General features: G+C 34.9%; 2 protein-coding genes across 3 annotated transcripts in view; one reads left to right on the top strand and one right to left on the bottom strand.

The window, feature by feature from the left end:
- Positions 1-21392, bottom strand: part of Hr39 (Nuclear hormone receptor FTZ-F1 beta) — a 146023-nt gene extending 124631 nt beyond the window's left edge. The window contains exon 1 of one of the 2 annotated variants that reach the window (XM_074173081.1): positions 20981-21392. The gene's annotated coding sequence lies outside the window, so the exon portion shown is untranslated. Of the gene's footprint in view, positions 1-1163; positions 1548-20980 lie in introns of those variants that run through there. The other variant, XM_074173082.1, reaches the window with a different exon arrangement.
- LOC141481546 (uncharacterized) lies at positions 108-27801 on the top strand. The gene is made up of 2 exons (XM_074173172.1): positions 108-236; positions 27196-27801. Exons 1-2 carry the CDS (start codon positions 108-110, stop codon positions 27799-27801), a joined length of 735 nt encoding a protein of 244 aa, XP_074029273.1.
- Positions 27802-27865: the final 64 nt, after the last annotated feature.

Raw genomic sequence — 27865 nt, 5'->3', positions numbered from 1 at the left:
GGCTCATTGCATCTCCTTCGGGCTATTGATTCACGGACCCAAGGATTACTTACCTCACGGTGTGTGGAGTGGTCACTTGTTAGAAATGCTGGCGCGTCTTTCCGAATATGTCGGAGCTTCGGGAACAGGTCCCGATAAGCTTACCCTTCGGTGAAAAACATAATGATAATAACAATAATAATAGTTTACAAAAAACAGTGAAAGAGCACATCATGTGCATGCTCATGGCAAGGAAGGTAATAATGAAGTACTACCAAATAGCCTTCACGAGGTTCATCTATGCAGGAGAATCATCTCTTAGGTATTTTTTATTTGTTCTCTTTCAACTACAAAATGAAATTTCTAGCCTTGGTTTCGTGGTCATTTTCCAAAACAAGCTTTTGCTTGGTGAAACGCGCGTCGAGAAGTGTTGCAGTTCTGTTGTATGGGACATATGACTGGTTTCAGATTTTTTTCTAAGCCAGGGGTTCCATTTATACCATTCAGTTATTATTTTTTGTTGATAAAGCCATTTTCTCAGGAATCACATTTCCAAATTCTATCATTTATGACAGATTTATGATATGATGTGTTTTTTTTCTTCTTCAGTTCGATCACCACCACTGTTTGTTTCCTTGTTTATATGCCTCAATTTTTGAATTCTGAATTTGTATAAATGTCTATAATATGTATTTCATTATCTTTGCAGGTACAGAATTTGTTTTGCTGGGTAGATATGCAATGAATAAAGTTTCTGCACTGAAATAATACCTTGATTCTAAAATGAAATAACAAAATTACAATTAGACAATTTCAAAAATAATATATCGTATATTGTCATTTCAAACCCCGTTAAAGCCTATTGTCGGCTATTCTTTTGGCAAAACAGAATCATTTCGAAATCCAACAATGCCTAAAAAATAATAATAATCTAATTAGATCCATTTATTGATTTTAAAAATGAATCTAGCATTATCATTCTCCAAATTTGCTGTTTTTTTTAAATTCAAAAACTGGTTCTGCTAGTTCAAGGCAGGCGGGACCCTTTCTTTATCACCAAATATGCATTAAAAAACAAAAATCAATGTTGGCTTACTGAATTCAAATGCAATAATTTGATAATATCACAAAGAAAAAAGATAACTGCCTTTGTCGGAACCACTGAAAAGAGACGAGTAACTTACCAGCGCGCAGCACCGTTCGAGATAAGGAGAAGCTAAGGTCAAGGCCCTTTGATCACGTGTGCAACTTCAAGGTCACTGAGCACATCAGGTATGTCGAGATGTCAAAAAAACCGCACAAGATGAAATCACTAAAATTCAAAGGAATTGGCGAGTATTGCCGATTGCGACCCACCTCGATATTTCGACGGCAAAACAAATGAAGAATCGTTAACACAGAACAACTATTCGCTTACATAAGAATATGAATGGATGAACACGACAGTAAAAGACGAAATATGCGACGAACAAGAAGTTGTCGCAGCCTCACGATATAATCCAGCGAGCGGGAGCGTTGGTACTGTTTCAAGAGGACAAAACCAAACCCGTCTACTACCACCGGTGAAGAAAACGATATTTTACCGGTCGCGAGTAATCTAGTCGACTTCATTCTCAGAGTGCAGTCGATACAGGTCCGGATAAAATATATTTTACATATTGCTGAATATGAAGTTGAAGAAGGGTCGTTTTAATTGAAACTTATGGTCCAACCGAAATAAAGTTCTGAATATTGAAATCATGATTTCAATGAAAAGAATTTTAGTCGAATGGAATATCCGCTACAATTGAAGCAGATGAAAAATATTATTATAATATTTCAAACTGAATAATATTTTGGGAAACAAGTCTATGTTCCTCTTCAAACATGAATTGGTTATTAATTTGAACACAGATATATGATCATAATAAATCATGATAAACATAATTGAGCTATATAAATTTTCAATATTTTTTTTTAATAAGTTTAACAATGTTTTTTAGTGAATATAGGTGTTGTTAAACATATTTGAAATCTATGAGAAGAAAATGTAAAATAAAAAATGAATGAAATATTGAAAAACCGTAAAAATAATGAATATAAATGAAGAAATTATAAAAAAATTATATAAGAAAAAAATAAGAAAACAAATTCGTTCAAACCAAGATACTATACGATATTTCGATACTTTGTATCTTCAATCGTGTACGGATGATAACTGTTCACACATTATTTTTTGTTAAAAACATTCATCAATTATGAAAAATGAGAATTATAATTTCCTGTTTTTATATCACTTGTAGTTTTACGAATGGTTAACATAGTTAACGGCTACATCCATCAATCAATTTTCATTTCTGATCACAATAACTTGATTTCTTTACAAATTAGCGTTATAATATTTTTTAGTATCATACTAATTTTTTCTTTTTTCTTACATTTTTTTTCTCCTTTCAAATCTGTTAACAACTTTTTAGAAAATAAAAATCCGAAGCTTACTTACACTATATTTCTATCTCACCCATAATTGAAGAATATTTTCTAAAAATTATATCCGCTTTATCACCCAATTATTCAAATCAAACGTGGAGTAAAAATTCAAGTTCAAATTTTCCAAAAAATAAAAGGATTTCGATTTGGTTCTACCAGCTTAACGGTAAAGCTATAGCACAACCCACACATTTTTTTAAACAATACATTAGCCTAAAATTCTCAATATATTTCTTTCTCATTGCTAGTTGAAGGATATTTTCGAAAAAATATTTCCAGCTTTTATCGCGTGAGTCTGAGATAATTACTCAAATATTTAATACGTAATATAATGAACAAAAATTCTGGAACAGAGTACAAAATTAGCCTAAAATTATGGCCTAAAAATAAATATAAAAATTGAAAGTGGTTATGCTAGCTCAACAGTGATATTATGCACATTAATTTTGGATGAAATAGGAAACTGTTGTGAAGACCGCTGCCATTATAAATCTGGCGCTTTGTGTTTAGCTGCCAGTGGTGTAGGACAATTCTCACCGAAATATTTAGCCAACTTCATATTTTCGGAAATAGAAATAACCCCACGAAGAACATCCCCTAACAATATGGATGACTCGCAAGTCGTCTAAGAGATGGAGGAGTTGCAGATGAATTTTCGAAATAATTAAATGTAACCGACTTTGAAATATTTAGCCAATTTCATATTTTCGGATAGAAATGATAACACCACAGATAACATCCTATATATCAATATGGATAACTCGTAAACCGTCTAAGGGATCTAGGAGTTGCAGATGAATTTTCGAGGATATTAAGTTTGATCAACCATAATATCACTACTTAGAGTACACTGTATTAAATGGATGACTCGCAATCCGTCTAAGGGGTCGCATTGTAAATGCCATCCTATATCAATATGGATGGCTATAAGTCGTCTGAGGAATGGAGGAGTTCCAGATGAATTTTCGAAACAATTAAATTGGAGAAACTCCGAAATATTTAGCAACTCCATATTTTAAATATGGATGACTTGCAAGCCGTCTAAGGGGTGGACGAGTCGCAGATGAATTTTCGAAAAAATTAAACTTGACCAACTCCGAAATATTTAGCCAACTTCATATTTTCAATATGGATGACTCGCAAGCCGTCTAAGGGGTGGACGAGTCGCAGATAAATTTTCAATATGAATGACTTGCAAGCCGTCCAATGGGGTGGACGAGTCGCAGATGAACTTTCGAAAAAAAATAAATTGGACCAACTCCGAAATATTTAGCCAACTTCATATTTTAAATATAGATGACTCGCAAGCCGTCTAAGGGGTGGAAGAGTCGCGTATGAATGATTGAAACAATTAAACTTGACCAACCCCGAAATATTAAGCCAACTTCATGTTTTCAATATGGATGACTTGCAAGCCGTCTAATGGGGTGGACGAGTAGCAGATGAATTTTCGAAAAAAATAAATTGGACCAACTCCGAAATATTTAGCCAACTTGATATCAAGTTAGCGATACCACTTTTTTATTATAAAGTTTTCCAGAACTTTGACTAGACCATTGGTTTAGTATATTTATTCGCTAATTAGTTGCGGAGAAAAATATTTTTTCGTCCCTTTTTTAAAAAAATACATGTTGTCTCGCTAACTTGATATCGAGTTAGCGATACCACTTTTTTATTATAAAGTTTTCCATAACTTTTACTATCATTGGCTTATATTTAGTCGCTAATTAGTTGCGGAGAAAAAAATGTTTTCGAATACATGGTGTCTCGCTAACTTGACGTCAAGTAGGCGATACGACTTTTTTATTATTAGGTTTTCTAGAACTATATATATATAACTATAATATTGGTTTGATATATTTATTCGCTAATTAGTTGCGGAGGAAAATATTTGATTTACCTTGTGTTTTAAAAACATTCATAGTCTCGCTAACTTGATATCAACTTTTTATTATTGAATTTTTGTGAACTTCAACCAAAATTGTTTGAAGGTGATTGACAATGTTTCATGATGAATTTCACTAGTTCGGACTTCCATTGTCTACTATGTAAAATGATTTGAAATCCCTGAAATAACTAAACTAGTGAAATTCAACCAAAATATTTCCTTTTCCGTATTTTGATCACACATTTGAGTTTTCTGCAATTTTAACATTAGTCTAATTGTCGTCAGATTAGGATACCACGAACTCTCATTCCGGAACAAACCAACAACCTCAGCTCTATATACAGAATCTACCTTGAGGCAGGACACGAAATCGAAAAAATTCTCGAAATATCACCACGGGTGAGGGGGGATGTAACGTGTAAATAAATAATAAAGATAATCACGTGTATTTACAAATAAAAGTTATTGACAAATTGCCTTATGACCTATACCCTATATTGTCTTAGCTACTTATTAGTTTTGAAGAAAGTCTCGATACTTCGTGGCCTGCCATAAATGTACTATTGTATGTAAAATGGTCAAATAAAATACTCTACTCTATTCTACAATACTGAATATATTCTTTGTTTTATGCACTTGAAGATATTTTGAATATTTTTATCAAAAAAATACTTGTGATTTTGACTAGAGGGAGGGTAGTTCACATCACCAAGCATCACCAGAGGGGGAGGAGGGGGTCAGAAAGTTACTAAAAATATCACTTGATTAATGGACAATGCCGAAGTGCCGAAACAGCTCTCTAATATATTGCTTGATCTATTAATACTGATCGGTTAATGTTTGGAATCATGGTAGAAAAATAATTGATTTTTGTGTATGTTAAATCAGGCTGATTTAATATTTCGTAGCAGAACTTTCGAAAAACCAATCAATTACTTGATGAATCAATTCAAAGCCAAATTAATGGACGAGTTAAATTAGTGGACGAGTCGCAGATGAATTTTCGAAAAAATTAAACTTGACCAACCTCGAAATATTTAGCCAACTTCATGTTTTCAATATGGATGACTCGCAAGCCGTCTAAGGGGTGGACGAGTCGCGTATGAATGATTGAAACAATTAAATTGGACCAAATCCGAAATATTTAACCAACATCATATTTTCAATATTGATGACTGGTAAGTCGTCTGAGGAATGGAGGAGTTGCAGATGAATTTTCGAAACAATTCCGAGAAACTCCGAAATATTTAGCAACTTCATATTTTCAATATGGATGATTGGCAAGTCGTCTGAGGAATGGAGGAGTTCCAGATGAATTTTCGAAACAACTAAATTGGACAAACTCCGAAATATTTAGCCAACTTCATATTTTCAATATGGGTGACTCGCAAGCCGTCTAAGGGGTGGACGAGTCGCAGATGAATTTTCGAAAAAATTAAACTTGACCAACCTCGAAATATTTAGCCAACTTCATGTTTTCAATATGGATGACTCGCAAGCCGTCTAAGGGGTGGACGAGTCGTGTATGAATGATTGAAACAATTAAATTGGACCAAATCCGAAATATTTAACCAACATCATATTTTCAATATTGATGACTGGTAAGTCGTCTGAGGAATGGAGGAGTTGCAGATGAATTTTCGAAACAATTCCGAGAAACTCCGAAATATTTAGCAACTTCATATTTTCAATATGGATGATTGGCAAGTCGTCTGAGGAATGGAGGAGTTCCAGATGAATTTTCGAAACAATTAAATTGGACAAACTCCGAAATATTTAGCCAACTTCATATTTTCAATATGGGTGACTCGCAAGCCGTCTAAGGGGTGGACGAGTCGCAGATGAATTTTCGAAAAAATTAAACTTGACCAACCTCGAAATATTTAGCCAACTTCATGTTTTCAATATGGATGACTCGCAAGCCGTCTAAGGGGTGGACGAGTCGCGTATGAATGATTGAAACAATTAAATTGGACCAAATCCGAAATATTTAACCAACATCATATTTTCAATATTGATGACTGGTAAGTCGTCTGAGGAATGGAGGAGTTGCAGATGAATTTTCGAAACAATTCCGAGAAACTCCGAAATATTTAGCAACTTCATATTTTCAATATGGATGATTGGCAAGCCGTAATTTTCAAGAAAATTAAACTACCTTGAACAAACACTACTATGAATAATGAATATCATCTTATCAATATGAATCAGTTGAAATTGTTTTGTAGATATCATAAGTCCTGGAATGAAAAGGGTATTACAAAACAATCTATTTATTATTGAAATCTTCAAAACTCATTTATGAATATTTTTGAAATACTATAAATGTATATAACAAAAAATGGATAATTTGAAACAGTAGTATGTACATTAAAACCATAGTAAGTAATTCTAGTATAACATTTCGAATATTTTGAAGAATGAAAGTATTTCTAAAAGAAAAACGATATTCTACGATCTGTATAGAATTGGAAACGCTGGCATAAAATCAAACGATACAACTTTTCCTACACATTCAAAACTCCAAGGGTGTTTGTTGAATATAATTGTTATGATTGGTAACAAAACAATAAAAACGGATTCATATATGGTGCGTGGAAAAAGTGTTTTTGTTAGATAAATATTTATAATATATAATAAAAAGTATTTAAGAAAAATTGAATCCATGTTGTATAATATGGAACACTGAGTAATAATATAGAAACAAATCAAAAAACAGAAGGAACTTTTAGAAATGTTTAACAGAAACAGGAAAATCATATCAATTTTCAAATTTGCCTAATACAATGAATATTAGAGAAATAAGAATCTAATAGGAACTCGCATGAATGAAAATAATCGTTTAACTTTCTCATTTTATTTACTTGAATAAATTGAGTAAATATTTTGAAGTTGATCAAATTATTTTTTCGAAAATTCAACTGCAGTTTTATCTCTTAGACTGTTAGCGAATTATTTATATTGATAGAGGACGCTCTACGTATTGCTATCATCTTTTAATGAAATTATAAAGTTGGCTAATTATTTCTGAGTTGATCAAATTCAATTTTGTCCAAAATTTATCTCCAGCTCCATCCCGACTTGCGAGTCATCCATAATGACATAGTATGATCTCTGTATGTTCTCATCTTCCTCTGAAAATATGAAGTTAGCAAAATATTTTTCAGTTGACCAAATTTATTTTTTTTTCGAAAATTCATCTGCAACCCCATCTTTTAGACACCTTCATAATATGGAACCATTGAACTATTGGAATACAGATCTAGACACCTTCCTCAAGCACATCAACAGCTTAAGACCTTCCATCACTTCCACAATGGAGAGAGAAGTCCACAACGGAGGACCGATACTAGGTAGGAAACATCTGTATACCGAAAACCCACTCACACGGGACAGTGTCTGAACCACAAATCCAACCATCATCAATCGACTAAAAGAGGAATCATCAAGACTCTAGTAGATAGTGCTTTCGGGCTCTGTAATGCGAAGGAAGGTCCCGAGAAAGAACTAGGCATCATCAAAAATAATCTTCAACGGAATGGTTACTCCAAAGATATGTTGGAACAGACTTTGGCTAAAAGACAGGAAGCGGCTCGCAAGGAAGAGAAACCGAAGCAGTACTTGCACTTTCTTACATCAGAGGATTGTCGGAAAGGATACAAAGAAAATCGTACAAGTACAACATAGAACCTACTTCAGATCAGGAAACACATCCGTAGCAGCATCACGAAAACTAGGCCACCAAACGCGAATTGTATTTACTGGATACCCTGATAGAGCCGAAAAAGCCTATATCGGTGAAACTAAGAGGCCATTGAAATTCGACATTGCCGAGCACAAGAAACACACAGCGAGGAGAAACCAGCAAATCGGGAATACAGAGTATGTTCGGACTCATCAACATAACATCAACAACGCATTCAGCCAAGCTAGCGTAGAAATATACAACATATGGAAACCCATATTCAAGCGGAAAATGGCCAACTCCCGCCAAGCGGTCAGCTCCCGCTAAACCAGTGAAGCGGAGAGAGGGAAGAGGTGATAGGTGAAAGCACTCGAATGCCCTACAAATAGTAATCTCCAAAGTCCAGTCATCACCCGAAGATACTAACAACCGAAACGTCGTGAAGTAACTTGGCTGGAAATCTTTTTTTTTAATTGTTCAATTTGCAATTGTTGTTTGTATTTTATTCTATTGTAATTTCAGGGTTATTTTTGCTTTATATAATTGTTATTTGCAGCTATTCATTATATTCATTCTTTCAGAGATTTCAATGCATTTTATTATATCATATTAGACAATGGAAGTTCCAACTAATGAAATTTACCATGAAACATTGTCAATCACCTTAAAACAAACATTCTCAGTAGTGTCATTATCGTCTTCTGAAAATATGAAGTTGGCTGAATATTTCGGAGTCGGTCAATTTAAATTTTTTACAAAATTCATCTACAACTCCACTTCCTAGTCGGCTTGCGAGTCATCCACATTAATGTAGGATATTCTCGGTAGAATTATCTCTTTCTGAAAATATGAAGTTGGCTATATTTCGGAGTTGTCAAATCATTTTTTTTTTGATTCATCTGCAACTCCCCCAACCCTTAGACAGCTTGCCAGTCATCCATATTGATATAGGATAGGAGATAGGATATAGGTGTTATTATCTCTATCTGAAAATTGACATTGGCTAAATATTTTCAACTCCACCCCTCAGAGGGCTTGCGAGTCATCCATATTCATAAAGTATACAGGAGTTGGCCAAAAAGGTTTTTTTCGAAAAATCGTTCCAACCGCTGAGAAATTAGCAGCCATTTTTATCTGACAGTCAAAACTTCATTGGCGTCGAGAACAAATAAAAAGGTGAATGTATTCATAATATTGAAACTAATATTTTTCTCAATTTAATCATTGAATACCACGAGGCGAGGTTTATTTCAATGTAGAATTAGGCCATGGTATATACTTGAATGAAATTTTCAAAAATTCCATTTAAGTATATTCTTAACAACGTTCAACTTCATGTTCAGTACAACACGTCTGCTACTGTGGCAGACATCATCTATCTATATTTATCTGTTTTAAAATCTGTTTTTCCGTTAAAGTTATACTTCCATATCTATACTTCCATATTTATACTCTATCGTAATATTATAAATATAAATGTGAAAGTTTGTGAGGATGAATGAATGTATGTATATTAGTGGCTCTTTCACGCCTAAACGACTGAACGCATTCCCATGAAACTTTACATAAATACAGCTTATACATCAGAATAACATATAGGCTACAATTTACAAAGGTTTGGAGTAATTGTGGTCATAATATAACGATAAGTATTAAGTAAGTCGGAAAATTGTTTGCCCCCTGAGAGCTATCTTGGCTTGCGCTGCCTATACCGTTGGAGTTACATGAAGATAATGTAACGTAAGATTGTTTATTTTAAATAATTCTAAATAAAAGTCCGCGATAGCATATATGTACCTCTTATGTGATAGCCACTATATGCAAAATACTGAGCCGCTAATACAATTAAATTGGAAACCTTTTTGTACAATGCACATTCTAGAATATCTGTCGAAATCTTATAAAAATTGATAAAAATGTCGTTTTAAGTTTTTATTATAGATAAACTTTATCTTTGATACTAAGTAATTTGGTCGAATCGTTTAAAAGTTGTCACAGATTAACTTGACGCCAGTAAGTAATTACGCGTCGCTTCTTTTGTAAGACGACGGGGGACGATGCAAGGGTTAAAAATGCGCTAGCAATGAAAAGCCATCGCCGAGAACGCAGCCCGAATGCTAGCAGACGCGTGAGGGCGGACGTCGTTGCCGGTTGTGTTAGTTTTGCGAAATTTCTTTATAGGTAACATAATTCGATTTCCGAAGCTATTCATTACTTAGTGCAGTTGGCATATTTTTTAGTAACTGAATTAGTAAAGTAAAAATATAAATTACTAGCTGTTGCCTCCGGCTTTACCCGCGTAGAACTTGGTTTGTCAGATTAAGTTTCATGACAGACCATTTTAAACAAATAATTACAATATTTTTTTATCAACCAAAAAGTTCAGATTTCCAACTTCAGAACTGACGAAATTCAGTACAATCTTTGGACTCTTTTTCCCCATTGGGGGATAGAATTCCTGACTCCTTTTCTTAATACTTATTTACGCTATACAAAGAACCTACCTGTATATTTCAAAATTCTGAGTGCAGTAGCTTCGGCTATAGGTTAATATAAGAGTGTCAATCAAGCAATCGGTATCCACTTATACATCCCCACTGTTTTACCCGCGTTACCGTGGAAACCTACCCTATATGTTATTCCAGGTCATGATCTATCTTTATACCAACTTGAGCTGTTCAGGCGTGAAAAAGTAAAAAACGTAAATACATACATTACATTCATCCATCCTCACAAACTTTACGTATTCATAATATTAATAGGAGTAGAATTAGTAGGATTGCCAATGTACATATTTCATTCTAATCCATTCAGTTTTTTTTGCGGATGCTATTCAATATAAGTGGGAACCTATTGATTGAGTGACTCTCTTATATTAACTTACAGCCGAAGCTAGTGAAACTAGTATCTTGAAATATGCAGGTAGGTCCTTTGTATAGAGTAAATAAGCATCACGAAAATGAATCAAGAATTACCACCCCCAAGGGGGAAAAATAGGGGTTTGAAGATTGTATTGAATTTCGTCAATTTGGAAGTTGGAAACCTTAAGTTGTGGGTTGATAAAAAAAAAAATGTAACTATTTGGTTGAAATGGTCGGTCACGAAACTTAATGTGACAAACCAAATTCTACGATTGCAAACCGCGGGATCGTTCTGATTGGATCGCACTGTTACTATGTTGCTCTGATTGATTCTCGTTATTGGCTGGTGTACTACTAGTGGAATGTTGATCGGCGTTGTAGTCCAGTCCATTTCTGACATTCTTGAGTACTGCATACCACGTTCTGTTTAAGTTTAAACTGTCGAGATGATTATAGGTAGATCTCAATGGTCTCCCTATGGAAGTCGTGCATAGAAATGCGTTGAATATCAGTTTTTTGTGTTTTACTACGAAGTCTATTTCTCCTAGAACATTTTCTGCAGTTGCGGATTTCTCTGGTTGCATGAGGCAGCAGCTAAGCTCGTGTTCATGTATCTTGGTCTTGATGCTGCATTTGGTATAGTCGAAGTAACTGATATAGTAATCTTAAAGGTGTCGGCGAAGTCAAAGGCCAAAAAAACCAATACAAAGGAATTATGCCGCAACGAATTAGTCCACGTAGACTGAAGAATTGGCGGTTCGTATTGGATAATTTTTACTAACCGAGTTTTATGATTGGCTGAAGAGTCATAAAATTAAATTTGAAGTCATGTTACGGTGACCAACAGAATGTAGCGATGAGTACCGCCGTTGTGTGTGTTATCAAAGGGGAACTGCTGGAAGGTAAGGGGCACTATATCTTTTACTTGAACTATAATTCCGACTTAAACTGTGCCAGAGGAACAGGAGGTTCTGTAAACACCGGCAGATGTCGAAGGCTCTATTTTCATGATGTTTCCCGCAGTAGCGTAGCAGACAAAACGTTTGGTACTTCAGGTTCCATTCGACCACGACCTACATGCCCATATTTTGTTCCCTTTAATCGTGACTCCGGCCGTGAAAACCTATGTTTTCATATCGTCTGAAGGAAGGTTTATACTTTAACGAAATTATCAAAAACTCTGTTTACTTATTTCCTTAAAAAAGTTAAGCAAGGTTCACTTCAGGTAGACATTTCGAAAAAAAACCGAAGAACAATATACCAAAACGTCATTCATTTGGAAGCAATCTAAGGTGTGGTTTAAATAGAGGAAAAATCATATAGGTGAAGAATATTCAAAGAAATTCAAAGATTTAAGATTAGGATTGAAGGGACTGAAGAGATTTTAAAAGATTTCAAATTGAATCACATTGGTTTAGGTACCAAATAAACAATAAAACTGACTTGATGGGAAGTATTTAAAAACTAAACAACACGACTAAGTGGAGTTAAAAACGCAATTATATGATTCAAATAGATAGGGTGTTCCCTAAATCTCGGATCAAATTCAAAGGAGCGATAGGGGAGGTCATTTCAAATTGAAAAGTTCTTATAAGGTAGGTTCTGAATCCTCAAGATTTTAGAGTAATTTAGACTTTTTTTATTTTTGACCAGAGCAGAAATTATTTTGAAAAAGACGAGGACTTTTTTGGTACAATCTCATTAAAAAATAAGAAGTAGGGTTGTTGATTTGTCATTTTTAATAAGTGAGTACAAAAAATATATGTTTTATCTAAAGCTTAATTTTATTTTCTAATTTGTTTCACAAAATATTTACTATGATTATACCAATCTTAAACAAGAACGAACAATTATAAATAAATTGAAATGTATTTACGCGGGTATTCACGAGATATCATCACTTAGAAAAAATTAAAGTATTAACCTAAAGTACTGCGAATTTTTTTTTGAAATGAGACGTTACCTTAATCGGCACAAAATGTAGCGTTTTTTTCCAAAAAGGATGAATTCTATTGTTGTATTATTTTGAGTAATGAGAATTTGAGTAATGAAAGTTATTTTACGAAAAATATTGTTAATCTTCAAATTTCAAGTAGCGCATAAAAATCTTTTACACCGTGAGGAATCTGGACCTACGTTATATAACTTTAGGATTGGAGATGATCTACCCTATCACCCTTTTCATTCTATCTGAATGAAATCTAATTAAAATTTTAATTCTAACGCTTTTACTTATGTTCTTGTTTGATATAGAATTCTATCCTTGAATAGACTATGTATAGGCCATAACGAGGAAACGAATTTTTTCGAAAAATCCAAAAACACTTCAAGTTTGATTGTGGGGGCGGGAGGTATTTACCCAAAAACCATTGTAAAACTTTCAATTCTTCAAGTGTGTGTGTGTGTTATTCCCCAATTTTTTGTAAACCAGTAATGAAATTATACTTTTTCCATTTTCACCGGATACTTGTACGACTCACGCCCGTTACACTGGCAAATTATTTTGTACTGAGGGTTTAATGCATTGCAATCCATCCCATTACTGAACCGGTCCAATTTCCAAAAAGATATCTGTTTTTTTTTATTTCCAAATTCATTAAAACATAATGAATGGGAGTCAGATGAATTTAAAAAGTTTTAAAGTAATTTGTAAACACTTCATCATAAGTCACAGGACAGCCTTTGCCTAAATGAATGTCTTGTTATCACCCAGGATTTATGTTTAAAATTTAAATTGTCAACTATAACTTTTTTCGCAAAAGTGAAGCAACAGTGGATAGGAAATTAAAAGTTTCAAATTTGTATCAGTCAGAGGGTTGAAAGTTTTGCTATATATAGTTTCGGGTTGCCCCTCTTACGAAATAACTTGATTTTTTTTTTTGGGGAAAATTCTTTCCCTGGTATGTATTTTTATCTTGCCGTTCTTTTTTTGATAACCCATTCCATATATCTAGAGAAGGCACAAAAGTATGTATATACATGAAATCTGGAAGCGAAAAATCATATTTTGGGAACTTTCATTAATAATTGAATTCAAAATATCACTTTTGATCTCTCTGAAAATAAGTATCTAGCTACATTAGAAGGGTAGGTATATATTTGAAAAAAAAACCGAAGAACCTAAGAAAATATTGAATAACAATCTGAAACTCAAATAAAATAATTATTCAGATAATCAAATCAGGCGTTTTTGACAATCATCACTATAATCAGTAATGAATACTCAGTGGAGAAACTTATTCGTTGAATAAGTGAATAATCATTAAATAAATAACTGAATAAATACGTTATTCCCGTTATGCCCTGTTCTATCAAAAGGCATTAGACATCCAATTGTTTTTTGTTTCTTAACAATAAAGTTACTCCTTAATAGTTCGTACAGTGGTTCACCCTAAATATTATCATGAAATGGGAAGTAATAATCTGCATGCAATAACTCAACGCCAATCCAATGTTTCATCTTTCTCAGCCTTTCAAGATATTATTTCAAATGTTCAAGCTATTACATTCTCATAGTCAACCTTTATGAATTCTTCAAGTCGTTTTAATTCCATACTAAAATCCAGTAACTTTGTCGCCTGAAAGTATGGGGTAGTATGCGTCAAATCCGGTAGTTCTGTTTTTTGCAGACGTATTTGTGATGTTGGCCTTATCAATAATCTAAGTTTGTGACCTCGGGCGCCGCGAAAAATCGGGTTTTTTCTCCAATTTTGGCGATAATAACTCTAAAGGACTAATTTTTGAAATCCGGTAGTTCAGAATTTTTGCAGACTCACTCGTGATGTTGGGCTAATGAATAATCCAAGTTTGTGACGTGGGGCGCCAAACGCGACTTTGTCAAAAATCGAAAAAACCGCGAAAAATCGGGTTTTTCTCCAATGTTGGCGATTATAACCCTAAAGGACTAATTTTTGAAACCCGGTAGTTCTGATTTTTTGCAAACTTGTTTGTGATGTTGGCCTAATAAATAATCCAATTTTTTTTCCTTTCAGTTGTTGACTTGCCGGTTGCCCATAATGTGAGTGCCGTTTGAACTCAAAATCTACAGAATGTCTGATCCCAGTCCCAGCCTGGGTTTGTGTTTCACATGTAAGAAGACTGACTTTAAGTGAAGGTCAAATGCACCTAGTGAAGGAAAGAGGTGTAAAAACCCTTCTTAGGTCGAGCATTTCCCTTAAGAACATAGAAAATCAGCGTTTTTTGGAGAGCGTAAATGAGATATATTTGCAGTGTTTATCAGATAAAATACAACAATCCAAAGTTGATGAAAGCAGCTGTTAGCAGTGGAAAATCAAATATTACGCCATCGAGGACCACGAGATCAGTCTTTTAAAAGTTCAATTTTAGAAAACACTTGTCTATGTGGAGACAAAATAACTGAAGAGTTCCTTGTGGCAGAAAAGAAGAAGAAGCTAGGTCGAAACTAAATTAATCAGAAAGACAGAATTGCAAAAAATTGCGAAGTTCGAAAAAAATTATAAACTTTGAAAGGCTTAATCTCGGAAACTATTGGGTCTACAGAGACAGTTCTAGTATCATATTGTAGCAAATTTAGTCTACTTTAAAAACTTACAAAGCAAGTTTTTCAAAAACTAGTCCTTCAGGATTTTAATCGCCAAAATTTGAAAAAACCCGATTTTTTCGCGGTTTTTTCGAACGAACTTGGATTATTTATTAGGTCAATATCATAAACAAGTCTACAAAAAATCAAAACTACCGGATTTGACGCATTCTGTGATGTATAAAGTTAGTGGACTAGTAATGAACACAGATATTTTTCTAACCACAGAGCGTCGATTTTAATGTTTCTCAACTTGAACCAACTCATTATTTGACCGACTTGCAAATCCATTTGATAATTCATCAGCACTACTGAATCCGGCGATTCCCGAATATTCATATGAATTGAACCTATAAAATATTCAATCAAAGCTTGTTTCCATTATTTTCTAAAATTTCTTTTTTTTTCAATTCCTCATTTCTAAGATCTATATTTTCAACTGGAATACACATGGCGTATCAATTTTGACCTTTTGATGATTGATCAATACTTTTTTGTTCACGAAAAAATCGATAATCGAAGGAAATGTTTAGATTGTGGTGTCACCACCTAGTGCTAGAAAACAAAGTATAATAGAACAAATGCAATAGTTTCCATATTTGAGATTTATGGAGACATTCAATGGGATGGTTGTTTCAACTTAATAAAAAATTAGTAAAACCACCCGTTTCATAAAATGGAGGTCAACAAGTATTTTCTATATATATATATTAATAATTATCTGAAGAAGTACGACAATACATGTTGCTTATTGTGAAAAAATAAAAAGAATACAGGATTACATCGCTGAGTGAAAGAAGATAGATTTTTTTCAAATTTTTTTCACGATCTTTTAAGAAAATTGATAAAGAAATAAAATTATAAACTACGATGTTGACGTATAGTGTAAAATATTCTTATTTGTAACACAGGGTATCGATAGTATCGATTGAGTCACGATAAATATTGATAACAGTAGTTTCACCATTTGAGTTTTATTGAGAATTTCACCAGAGTGGTTATGCTAACAAGATATCAAGTTAGTAAGGCTACCTTAATCTTCAACTCGACCTATCACACAGGCTAAACTAAATGTAAATGGTTTCATTTTCGATTTCATTTTAAATAAAGTATTCAAAATACACGTTATTGTGAGAGTTTCACAAAACAGTTTTACAAAAACGCAACACTTGCTTCTTCGGGCCTGTCTTTACTAACTAGTTATATTCTACATATTCAATGCTTAATATACCTAATTTTATAATTTAAATTACCTACATTTCAAGTATGGCTCAAGTAAACGATATAGTGCCCCCTACCTTCCAGCAGTTCCCCTTTAATAAAATAGGTAGGGAGCTAACTAATTTTGTTATTCAATAATAATTTCTGATTATATAAGAGTCACAATAACTACATTTTATATATATATATATATATATATATATTATACATAAAATATTATATATATATATATATAAATTTATATATATATATATATATATATATATATATATATATATATATATATATATATATATCGTTTATATAGATGAGTGGGAAAGTAGGGATTCAAATAACAAGAGTGATGATTGAAAATACTTCTGAGTACTACTTACTCGCACTGGAATAGATGTGAACCACAATAAACCCTTGTGGGTTGCGGTAGAGGGTCGAATAGACCCACTCACCTGTGACCTAACCTAACCTAACTACTTACCCACATATATATATATATATATATATATATATATATATATATATATATATATATATATACATATATATACATACATATACATACATATATATATATATATATATATCAACTAACTTTATTCGAAGGCTTGTGATAATTCCTCTTCTATATTCTCCGTTTCACTATCACTGTCGTCATTTAAATCAATAACGAATTTTTTATTTCCACCATTGATATGGAAGTGTCCAATCTCCATATAGTCTTTTTCAACTAAAATTACTTTTTCTTCAACTAGCTCTATCACCTTCTTATCAAATTTTGGGTAATTACTTTTACGCCTGACGCTTTGTTTCAATGTTCCTCAAATCAACTCGATGGGATTGAAAACACAAAAATAGGGGGGAAGTCTCAATATGATGTCTCCATACTTTTCAGCAATACTCTCAAGGGCATACACTTTTTCAAATGTTTTTGTCTGTAAAACTTCAAGTAGTTGGTTTTTGGTATAGTTATCTTCAAAATACAAAAAGCTTTGTATTTTATCTTTCCTCGAAATTTTATTCGTTACTTTGATGAGCTGTCGCGAATGATAGGAAGCGTTGTCAAGAACTATTACACTTTTCGAATCTCAAAAATATTAACTTCCATGTTCTTATGATAGTCAACATTGCAGTCCTTAAGTTTTTTCCACATAATTTCAAAGAATTCGGAACCCATCTTTTACTTCCTCCAATCACACTATTCTTCTGCTTTCCATAACTGCTTGACGTTTATTTATTATTTAAAATCTAAATCCTAGTTTCTTTATCTAATTCTGAAGAGTTTTGTCACAGCAGCTCACGTTATGGCCGGAAGTATTCAATTTCTTCCTTATGATTTCAGTCGTAGGAATCTCATTGCTTTTGTAACAATCATATATTGTTTTTTTTTAATGATTTTATCAGATGAACATCTAAAAGTTTTGGTAAACCCGCATCAAATCGCGTCTTGCGTTTATAAGGTTTGTTTTTGACTATTTTACGTACAGTTGAGAAAGGAATTTTGGTCAAATCTGATGTTGCTTGTAAGAGTTTTTTCCCTCGAAACCCAACTTGAGATGTAGATTCTTATATACATTGAAACATACTCTCTGTGTTTCAATATTCAAATGCATCCGAATCTTATTCACTGGTATCTTTTTCGCATTGTTCATCAGCGCCATTGGAATCACTACACAGGAATAAGTCTGTGTTGTTATCACACTCGTTATTACTATTAGTACTTGTCCAAGGACGCCACATTTTAAACAAATAACAAAAATTTTAAGTAATTATAACTTCACCGATATCGAATTTTAACACTCAAATCGCGATCAGTTCCCGAACTGAACATTGACAACACGACTCTTCTAACCATCCTCACATTCTATTGGTCACCGTAACATGACTTCAAATTATATTTTATGACTCTTCAGCCAATCATAAAACTCGGTTAGTAAAAATTATCCAATACGAACCGCCAATTCCTCAGTCCAATCAAAATAATTGAAGGGGTTGCAAGGAGGGGTATTTTTCCGCGACAAAATCGAGGACCATATAGGTATCATGGAATACGCCGAATACTTTCGTTTTATGTGAAAATAACCCCAGCAGCACAAACTTTTCAAAATATATGATTTTTTTTAACACAATTATTGAAGGGGTTGCAGGAGGTGTATTTTTCCGCGACAAAATCGAGGACCATATAGGTATCATAGAATACACCAAATACTTTCGTTTTATGTGAAAATTTTTTGGCAAAAAAATTATCCTATCAAATTTGTCTATTTCTAGTCATGTGTGTCGAAATAACCAATGAAACCATCATTACACTGATAACTACCCATGGATAGTTTTCACGGGTAGTTATCACTTATGTCATGACATTGCTAAGCAACCAACACAATAAAGTTGTTTGACATTTCAGTAATTCAATTTATTTCGAAAATGTCACTTCCTCGCTTTGGTGTTCAAAATGATGCGGCAATTGACAAAATCATTGAAGAAAATACACCAAAAAATACTGTCAATAGTAAAAAATACACTTGGAAAATATTTATGGAGTTATATCATTATACGAATTGTTCTTTTAATAACTGTGTGTTCAATAAATAATTTAGTTCGAATTGCAAAAAATTTTCTCACCGAATATCCCTCGAACATTGATAAATAACTCATAATTTTATCACAACTTCCTCAAGCACGTTATTTTAGGTAACATCCCTCCGCCTTCGGCGTCGGGATGTTACCAAATAACGTGCTTTCGAAAACTGTGATAAAAATATTTCGTTAGTTATCAATGTCCTTGGGATATTATAGCTGAAAATATCCCCAGCAGCACAAATTTTCAAGATATGAGTTTTTCAATCAAAATGATGGAAGGAGTTACAGGGAATGTTTTTTTCCGCGACAAAACGTAAAGGTATTATTGAAACCGTTTCATGTGAAAATTTCCATAACTGGCCATGAAATTATTGTTATAAAAGACAATTTTTCATGGCTAGCAATGAATTTTAACGATCAATTGTGGCTTGGCGCACTCCTTTCCGTAGGACTGTATTTTGATTTCATGAAGGATATGTCAAGCAACTGCCAGATTTCCGATGGTATTTCGGAATTTCCGAGATGAATTCATGACTTCGGAAAGATTAATTTGGGCATTGCGGAACGAATTTAAACACGTATTGCGGAAATGAACAACCCCTTGCGCATAACATCTCAATCTTGTAACTTCATTCAACTTCAACTTTTGATTAAACAAATTCTTAAATTTTTCACCACTTTTCCACCTCATCGGACGGCCTGGAAAACTCGAAAGTGATGTTTATTTTGGTGAGTCGATCACTTGAAATAAAATTTCTCAATCTTGTCGGTGAACAAATTCAATTTAAAATTATATGTTTTTTTTTTAATTTTCACCCCATTTCCACCCTCTCAGACTGCTTGAAAATCTCGGAGGTGAAGTTCATTGCATTGAATTGGTCAACAGAAATAACATATCTCAATCTTGTAGTTAGTTGAACAAAGACAATTTTTATTGATGCAAATTTTCAAAATATTTCCACTCTATTTTCATTCCTTGACACAACCTTGAAAATTAGTACATTTCACTCAGTTTGTATCGACATCTTTCATTGAAAGATGGCAAAAAGCTATACAATGGCGTTAAGCAAAAAAATAATAATTTAATATTTTTCTCTCGATGTACCTTATTTGTGAATGACAATAACTTTACACACTCCTCGCCTCCACACTAGAATACAAACTATGAATTTGTATTATTTGGGCGGTTCAATTGAAGAAAAAGTATATTTATAAGCAATTTCATATTATTATATACTATTACATTAACCTCAAAATTATCACGAGTTTCAGTAATTCTCAAAAGCATAATAAGTTGAAACAGAAGTGACACATACGTATAGTGCGATTACCTTGTTTATTTTTCATATTATCTTTTGATACAGCAACTTGTAACACCGCATACCTATCTGCATTTACTTATATAAATATACAAAACATGATGATTTTGGTTTTAAAGGTGTATGAACGTCCTTGTGCCGGCCCTGTCAGGTCATGTGACCTCTGAGCGCGACCTTCAAGTTGTATACAGTACACTCGGAATGCCTCATACCTGTCACTTGGTACTTTTTCAGCTGACTAGTGTGTGTAAGAGAGAGATAGTGATTAGGTGAATGACTGTACTCATATTAGGCTCACCTTGGGCCTATGTCACAAAATACTTTAACGTTTTCGATCAACAATAATGAGAAAATTCAAATGTAGTTCTGAATGTCAAATAATTTTGCTAGATATTTCGTCTAATCATACTAACTATTACTTACCGTTTTTGTCGCAGTTGAATACACATCCCGTTGTAATTTTAAATATTGATTGAGAAATAACAAAATGTTAGGTAATATCGGTTTTCACTTTCACGTCGTTCATTTAGTTTTACTTATTCACGGCACTCCTTGCAAGAGTTTATTGACTTCCAACACAGGTAAAACCTTGCTGATTGCTGCAACCAACTTCATTCGCTTGCACATTAATTACACACATTCATTTTCACGTACTCTTTTCCTTCACTAATCAGTAAATTAATTTTAGCATTCACAATATTCACCTTTTTTAGCAAAATTTGCCAACTTATGTTAACAAGTATTCCACTTCTTGAAAACAGACAAAAAAACAGTCCTATGAGATGAGTACACAATCATAATGTTGGTGTAAAAACAATGGAAATTGAAATTGCATAGCTGCTGACATCTAGTAGTGAAATGCTGAACAACACTGCATTGAAGAGCGTCCGCGCAATTTCAAATCACAATGAAATGACAATTCTTACTTTTCTCGAAACAACGAAATTATTTTTGTATATAGACTAAATACAGAGAAATTATCATTCTTTGAAACAAGTATTATTTTATTTCGTGTTTCAGGGTTATATAATCCAAATTATGGAAAGGAAAACTTGTAGCATATTGAAAAATGCAACTTTTTATCGAAAACAGTCGTTTGAAGATTCATAGTAATTTCGAAAACTACGCCTTACGATTTCATCTTCACAAACTTTATTTTCAAAAAAAAATATATCTCATGTCGTGATACATTGTTTTGAAAATGAATTTTGTGAAGATCAAATGGTAAGGTGAAGTTTTTTGAGAAAACATTTTTAATTTAATTGAATATTTCGACATGGTTATTTGGAGCTAGGAAAAAATGCCATTGTACCTCTTTTGATGAAAGTTATAAAACAAAAATGAATTTTTTTGATAACTTTTACAATTTTCAAAATACAAAATCAATTTACTCATACGGGATTTTATCATATAGGTATCAAATCATATATCAGGTTATTTGAAACCTCTAGAACAAATATTTGTGAATTTTCACATTTTTGAAAAAGTTTAAATTGCCAGACAGAAAACATCAAAAAGAAGGCAAATTTCTGAATTTTTGTTCCTTGGATTTTCGTTTAAAAAGTTAATAGGAGCTTTTAGATAGAAGTGTGGTATAAAACAATGTTTTACTATATCATTTAGTTTACTAGATTTTTGACATCTAAATTTGACAGATTTCCAAAACTATGAAAAAAACAACAGTTACGGGAAAGTTGTTATGAAGTAATATATAAAGAAGTATTTTATTCAACTTGTTGGTGACAACAAAAAAGGTCCTATAGATTTTTCCGAAATTTTGAGTTTCTAGTCACTATTATTTTCAAAATTTTCACACTTTGAAATATTTCATTAAAATGTAGAGAAAATGTGTATATAAAAATCAAAAATTAAACAATTAGTGGACACAACACTCCAAAAGTGGAGCAAACCGCGGACACGTGTTTCTGGCTATTGGCCTCATCAGCGCGGTGCAGCCAAGTGTAAAGATGGGCAACACTTGTTTGCCGAAAGCAGGAAACAACACATGTGTACGGAGCCAACAACAGGAGCCAACCGCACATTTGTGGTTCCATTTAGAAGACCTAGAATTACCAGGCTACATCTAACATGACCACGTAGGCAGCTATAGCTACCTGCGTGACATCCGGGTCCAGGATATAAATACAAAGAGAGTGGGTATGATATATATATATATATATATATATATATATATATATATATATATATATATATATATATATATATATATATATATAGCTGCCCGAACTTTCGAATGTTTATTAGCTTTATCGAGAGCTGTAATATGAAAAAGGATTAATATTAATATATGTTTCAAAAAAGATTTAAAGCTTTGAAGCTATTAATTATATGCGAGCGCTTTCGACAGCTGGTAGCTGGTCTTTCTACCATCATCAAGACTCTACTCAAACTGTTTCAAAATTTTTATTTTGAAAGAAATCTTTAACATGAGAATGACAGTGAACAATGTGAAATACTTTTTTTTTTGTATTTCAATGTCGTGAATCGCGTCTGTAATTTTCATCGTTTCGACGTTTCGGCTCCTGCTTTGGAGCCATTTTCAAGAATCACTTAGATTTGTACTAATATGACCCGAGGACGAGGTCGTAATCTCCCTTGTCCCCAAGTCTCGTTACTAGTTACTCTATTCAAATAGAGCCTTTGATGATGACAGCACGACCAGCTGTCGAAATAGGAGGAGGGATTTTATCAAGTGTGTATGATACAAATCAAAAATGAAACAATAAGTGGTCACAAAACTCCAAAATGGGAGGCAAACCGCGGACACGTGTTTCTGGCTAGTGGCCTCATCAGCGCGGTGCAGCCGAGTGTAAAGATGGGCAACACTTGTTTGCCGAAAGCAGGAAAAAACACATACACACGTGGTTTGCCTCCTTTTTTGGAGTGTTGTGGCCACTAATTGTTTCATTTTTGATTTGTATCATACTCACTCGATAAAAACTTTCCCTGTATTTATATCCTGGACCCGGATGTCACACAGGTAGCTATAGCTGCCTACGTGGTCATGTTAGATGTAGCCTGGGAATTCTAGGTGTTCTAGGTATTACTGTAAAAAAATAAAAAAATCTGAGTACATCCTGTAATATTTACACAATATAAATTACCATGATATCAAAACATTAAGACATTAAAAAATCAGAAAAAGTGTTTCACATTATTCAATGTCAAAAAGTTGTCATTTTCATGTTGAAGACTTCTTTCAAAATTATTAAATACCCTCACATAGCACAGGAATGCTGTTTTATCCGTATATATATATATATATATATATATATATATATATATATATATATATATATATATATATATACAGCTGTTTCAGCCTATTGGGCATCGTCAGTACCGGGCAGGCGGTCCTCGATTGAAGACAAAATGAGAAAAACCAAGAAAGTACTTGATAAAATTGGCTGCGTAAATGCAAGCGAAAGATAAGTGGAACCACCTATTGGTGTGACACACAATTTCAGGCAATAGGCTGAAACGGCTGTCTAACGGTGGCTCTTAAATTGAACTCAATATGGGAATGATCAAAAAGTACTTATCCATTTATTTTTGATTTTCATGGAATTATTTTCCAGCAGCTTCACTGCATTAACCTTTCTATATTTCATATCATTTCTAGAAACATGTGGATTCGTTTTCCGATGGCATTTCAGGTTAGCTTTCCAAATTTCTGCTACCGCAGTTGTCCTTTCAAGATTTCATATCATTTCTAGAAACATGTGGATTCGTTTTCTGATGGCATTTCAGGTTAGCTTTCCAAATTTCTGCTACCGCAGTTGTCGGTTAATTGGTCAAACCACCAACACTGACATAAAAACTTGGCAAGTTGACTTGGGTGTCGCACCAATAGGTGGTTCCTTATGTTTCGCTTGCGTTTACGCAGCTATTTTTATCAAGTACTTTCTTGGTTTTTCTCATTTTGTCTTGGCCCCGGGGGCTGACTCAATAACCAACAAGTTGTTGAAGAAGCTCCCGGAAAACTGCGTTGAGAGCCTTTTGAGCATCATCAACAGCTCCTTGGCCCTAAGATACTTCCCCAGAAGGTGGAAACATGCGGTCGTCGTCATGCTCCCAAAACAGGGGCAGAACCGGCTTTTCCCGCAGAATTATCGCCCGATTAGTCTACTCTCGTCGGCGGCTAAGCTGGCTGAAAGAGTCGTACTCCAAAGGCTCAACGAAGAAGTTGAGGACCGAAATGTTCTGCCTGATGAGCAATTCGGCTTCAGGAGAGAGCATTCCACTGAGTTGCAGGCTCTGAGACTGGTCGAAAACACCATCGCGGAGTTGAACAGGAACAAAAAAGTCCATTTAGTTCTATTAGATATTTCGAAGGCCTTCGACCGCGTCTGGCATGAAGGCCTTCTTCACAAACTAATCGCATTCGACCTGCCTCGGGGCCTGATCCGGTGGATTGGGTCTTTCCTGAGAGGCAGAACATTTCAGGTTAGAGTAGAGGGCTCTCTGTCTGACAACAGAGAGATCCTCGCTGGAGTGCCACAGGGGGCCGTGCTCTCTCCCACGCTATATTCTCTTTACACCAGCGACCTTCCGAGGTCCGAGCATGTGAAGGTATCCCTCTACGCCGATGACACGGCTCTCCTCTCATCTTCCATGGGTCGGGAGCTCGGGATCGTCTATATGCAACGTGCATTGGGCGACCTCGAGCGCTGGTACCTCGAGTGGAAGATCCGAGTGAATCCGGATAAAACTCAGGCAATAACCATGGGAAGAACGATAGCTTCTCCGGCCATGAAAGTGAGAATCTCTGGAAGGGAAATTGATTGGCAGACGCGGGTCAAGTACCTAGGTCTTATTATAGACCGTAGGCTCACCTGGAACCCGCACCTGTTAAGCGTGAAGGCAAAGATCCAGGGTCGGGTGGCAAGCCTGTACCCTTTGATCAATAGAAGATCTAAGCTGAGCCTAAAGAACAAAATCACGATCTATAACATGATGTTCAAGTCTGTCATCATGTATGCTTCAGGCGTTTGGGGACAAGCGGCTCCGACTAACATCTCCATCTTGGAGACTTTACAAAATAAAATTTTACGGATGATTGTGAATGCTCCGTGGTTCGTGCGGAATGAAGCCATCCGCAGAGATTTGAAGCTGCCTTCCATTCAGCAATCCATTCAGTCGAGGAATCGGCGAGTTTTAGATTATGCTGAAACTCATGAAAATCCTTTAGTCAGGGAAGCTATAGATTACGCTGTAGACGACCCCTCCCGATATAGAAGGCCCCGACACTCTGTCGTATGAGGCCCCTATGTCCTCCGTTAACAGATGAATAATATCTTCATCTATCTCACCCCAGCCAGGTAGGGGTAAAACGCGAAGGGCGGTATGGATGTCTAAGGACTTTCGTGCCACCATCAAACATCAGTTGTGATCCATTTGTCTCTCTGACAAACTTCAGTTAAAAGGGGAAGGAGGCCAGGCTTCAACCTGAATAAAATCAAGATGGTTAACGTCGTCGTCTTTTTGTCTTAAACATCAGTTGAAAGGGGAAGGGAGCCAGGCTTCAACCTGCAGGAACTCAAGATGGATTACGTCATTTTGTCTTCATCGTCAGTACCGGGCATCGTCAGTACCGCCTGCCCGGTACTGACGATGCCCAATAGGCCGAAACAGCTGTCTACCGATGGCTCTTAAATTGAAATAAATATGGGAATGCCTCTAGTTTGGCTCTAGGCTCAATTTCAATTTATTTCTGTTTTTTCAAACAATAACTTCTTTAAAAATGTCTGGTGAAGCTGCATTTGAACCATAATATCGTTGTAAATCATGCCCTAAAAAATATAATGCTGCCGTTCTAGATGTAGCGAGAATAATGGTACCGGCTTCGATGGAATTCCGAGGTATGTTCCAGTCCCTTCGATTGCCTAGTTGTTGCCGGATTTCTAAATAATCACCAGTGCCTTTTGTGGAATTGGCCGCAGTGGTAGTGCGCCCGACTCACGATCGGAAGACCGTGGGTTCGATTCCCGCCTCGACCAGATATTTTTCTCGAGAGAATTTATCTGGTTGCAGCTGGAATGATTCTGCAACCGTGTTAGGAATCACCATTAAAAGGTAAGACCTCATTAGTCGTTAGCTCGCACAAGTTTCTCAACTTCTGAGAGTTGTCGTTCGTATGGGGGCGACAGCTGATTAACGATGAAAACAGAAACAGAACAGATTTTTCACCATCGATACTGGAGCAACAAGGTCAGTAATGAGAGCCGACAATTCTAAAAGAAGCAGTTTGAAGAAGTTATTTCGTGTTAGGAATCACATGTTAAAAAATAAGACCTCGTTAGTCCTTAGCTCGCACAAGTTTCGACTTCTGAGGGTTGTCGTTCGTAGGGGTGCGACAGCTGGTTAAAGGAAAAACAGATTTAAAACAGATAGTACCGATTCTGGAAACAGCCACTGGAGATAGATTAACAGTCTATGGAGAACCTGATGTGAGGCTTGAAAACTGCGAAATAGAAACTAAGGTATTAGTGGCCAATATCATCGACGAATTCATTCTGGGACTAGACGGCATGCCCCCCTACGGATTCCTGATGAACATAAAGAACTAACTATTGAAGGTTAGAAAAGAGTAAATTTTAATCGACGTGCCCTCTCAGCCTTATAACAAATCCAAGGTGGTTATACTAGAAGATTCAAGAATATCTCCCAACACCGAGAAAATCATTCAAACGAAAATTGCTGGAACTGGCGGCTTGAGCACAGCATCAATAGAGCCATCCAACGCCTCTGAAGCAGGAATGTTTGTGGCCAGATCTCTCGTGACTGGTAATAATCAGACCATTCCAGTAAGAATAATCAACCTTAATAATAACAGGCTGACTCTCAAGAAACGACAAGTTATAGGCAACTGCGAACCGATCTTGAAAATTGCCAAAATCGAGGAAAAAGTTCCTCAACAACTTGCAAAGGAACTCACCAACTCTTTCAAGAAGACGTGGAGCCATCTGTCTGAAGAAGAGCTATGCAAGGTCGCTCGATTCGTAGAGGAAGTGAACGATATGTTTCTGAAGGGCAAAATCATTGCTCGAACGGATTTAATACCACATTGGATCGATATTAGTGATGCCAAGCCCATACGCCAACCACCGAGACGACTTCCCTTCGCAAAACAAGACCAAGCTGCATCCATTGTTGAGGACATGTTGGAGGAAGGAGTTATCGAGAAATCAAACAGTCCCTGGTCGTCACCTATTGGTGACTAAGAAAGATGGATTGACGAAATTTTGCGTAAACTGCAGGAAGCTTAATGATGTCACCAGAAAGGAC

This window comes from Leptinotarsa decemlineata, unplaced genomic scaffold, assembly GCF_025532065.1.
Source record: "Leptinotarsa decemlineata unplaced genomic scaffold, Ldec_3_MD MMD2_tig00000199_RagTag_RagTag, whole genome shotgun sequence".
In the NCBI taxonomy this organism is placed as follows: domain Eukaryota; kingdom Metazoa; phylum Arthropoda; class Insecta; order Coleoptera; family Chrysomelidae; genus Leptinotarsa; species Leptinotarsa decemlineata.
The sequence above is the reverse complement of the archived record's forward strand: the minus strand, read 5'-3'. Positions and strand labels throughout refer to the sequence as shown.

Bases quoted from the DNA above. Each gene is read 5' to 3' on its own strand.
- LOC141481546 (XM_074173172.1), top strand. From the start codon at position 108: ATGTCGGAGCTTCGGGAACAGGTCCCGATAAGCTTACCCTTCGGTGAA. The intron at 237-27,195 runs GTAATAATGAAG...GTGCCCTCTCAG, and splicing joins GCATGCTCATGGCAAGGAAG to CCTTATAACAAATCCAAGGT.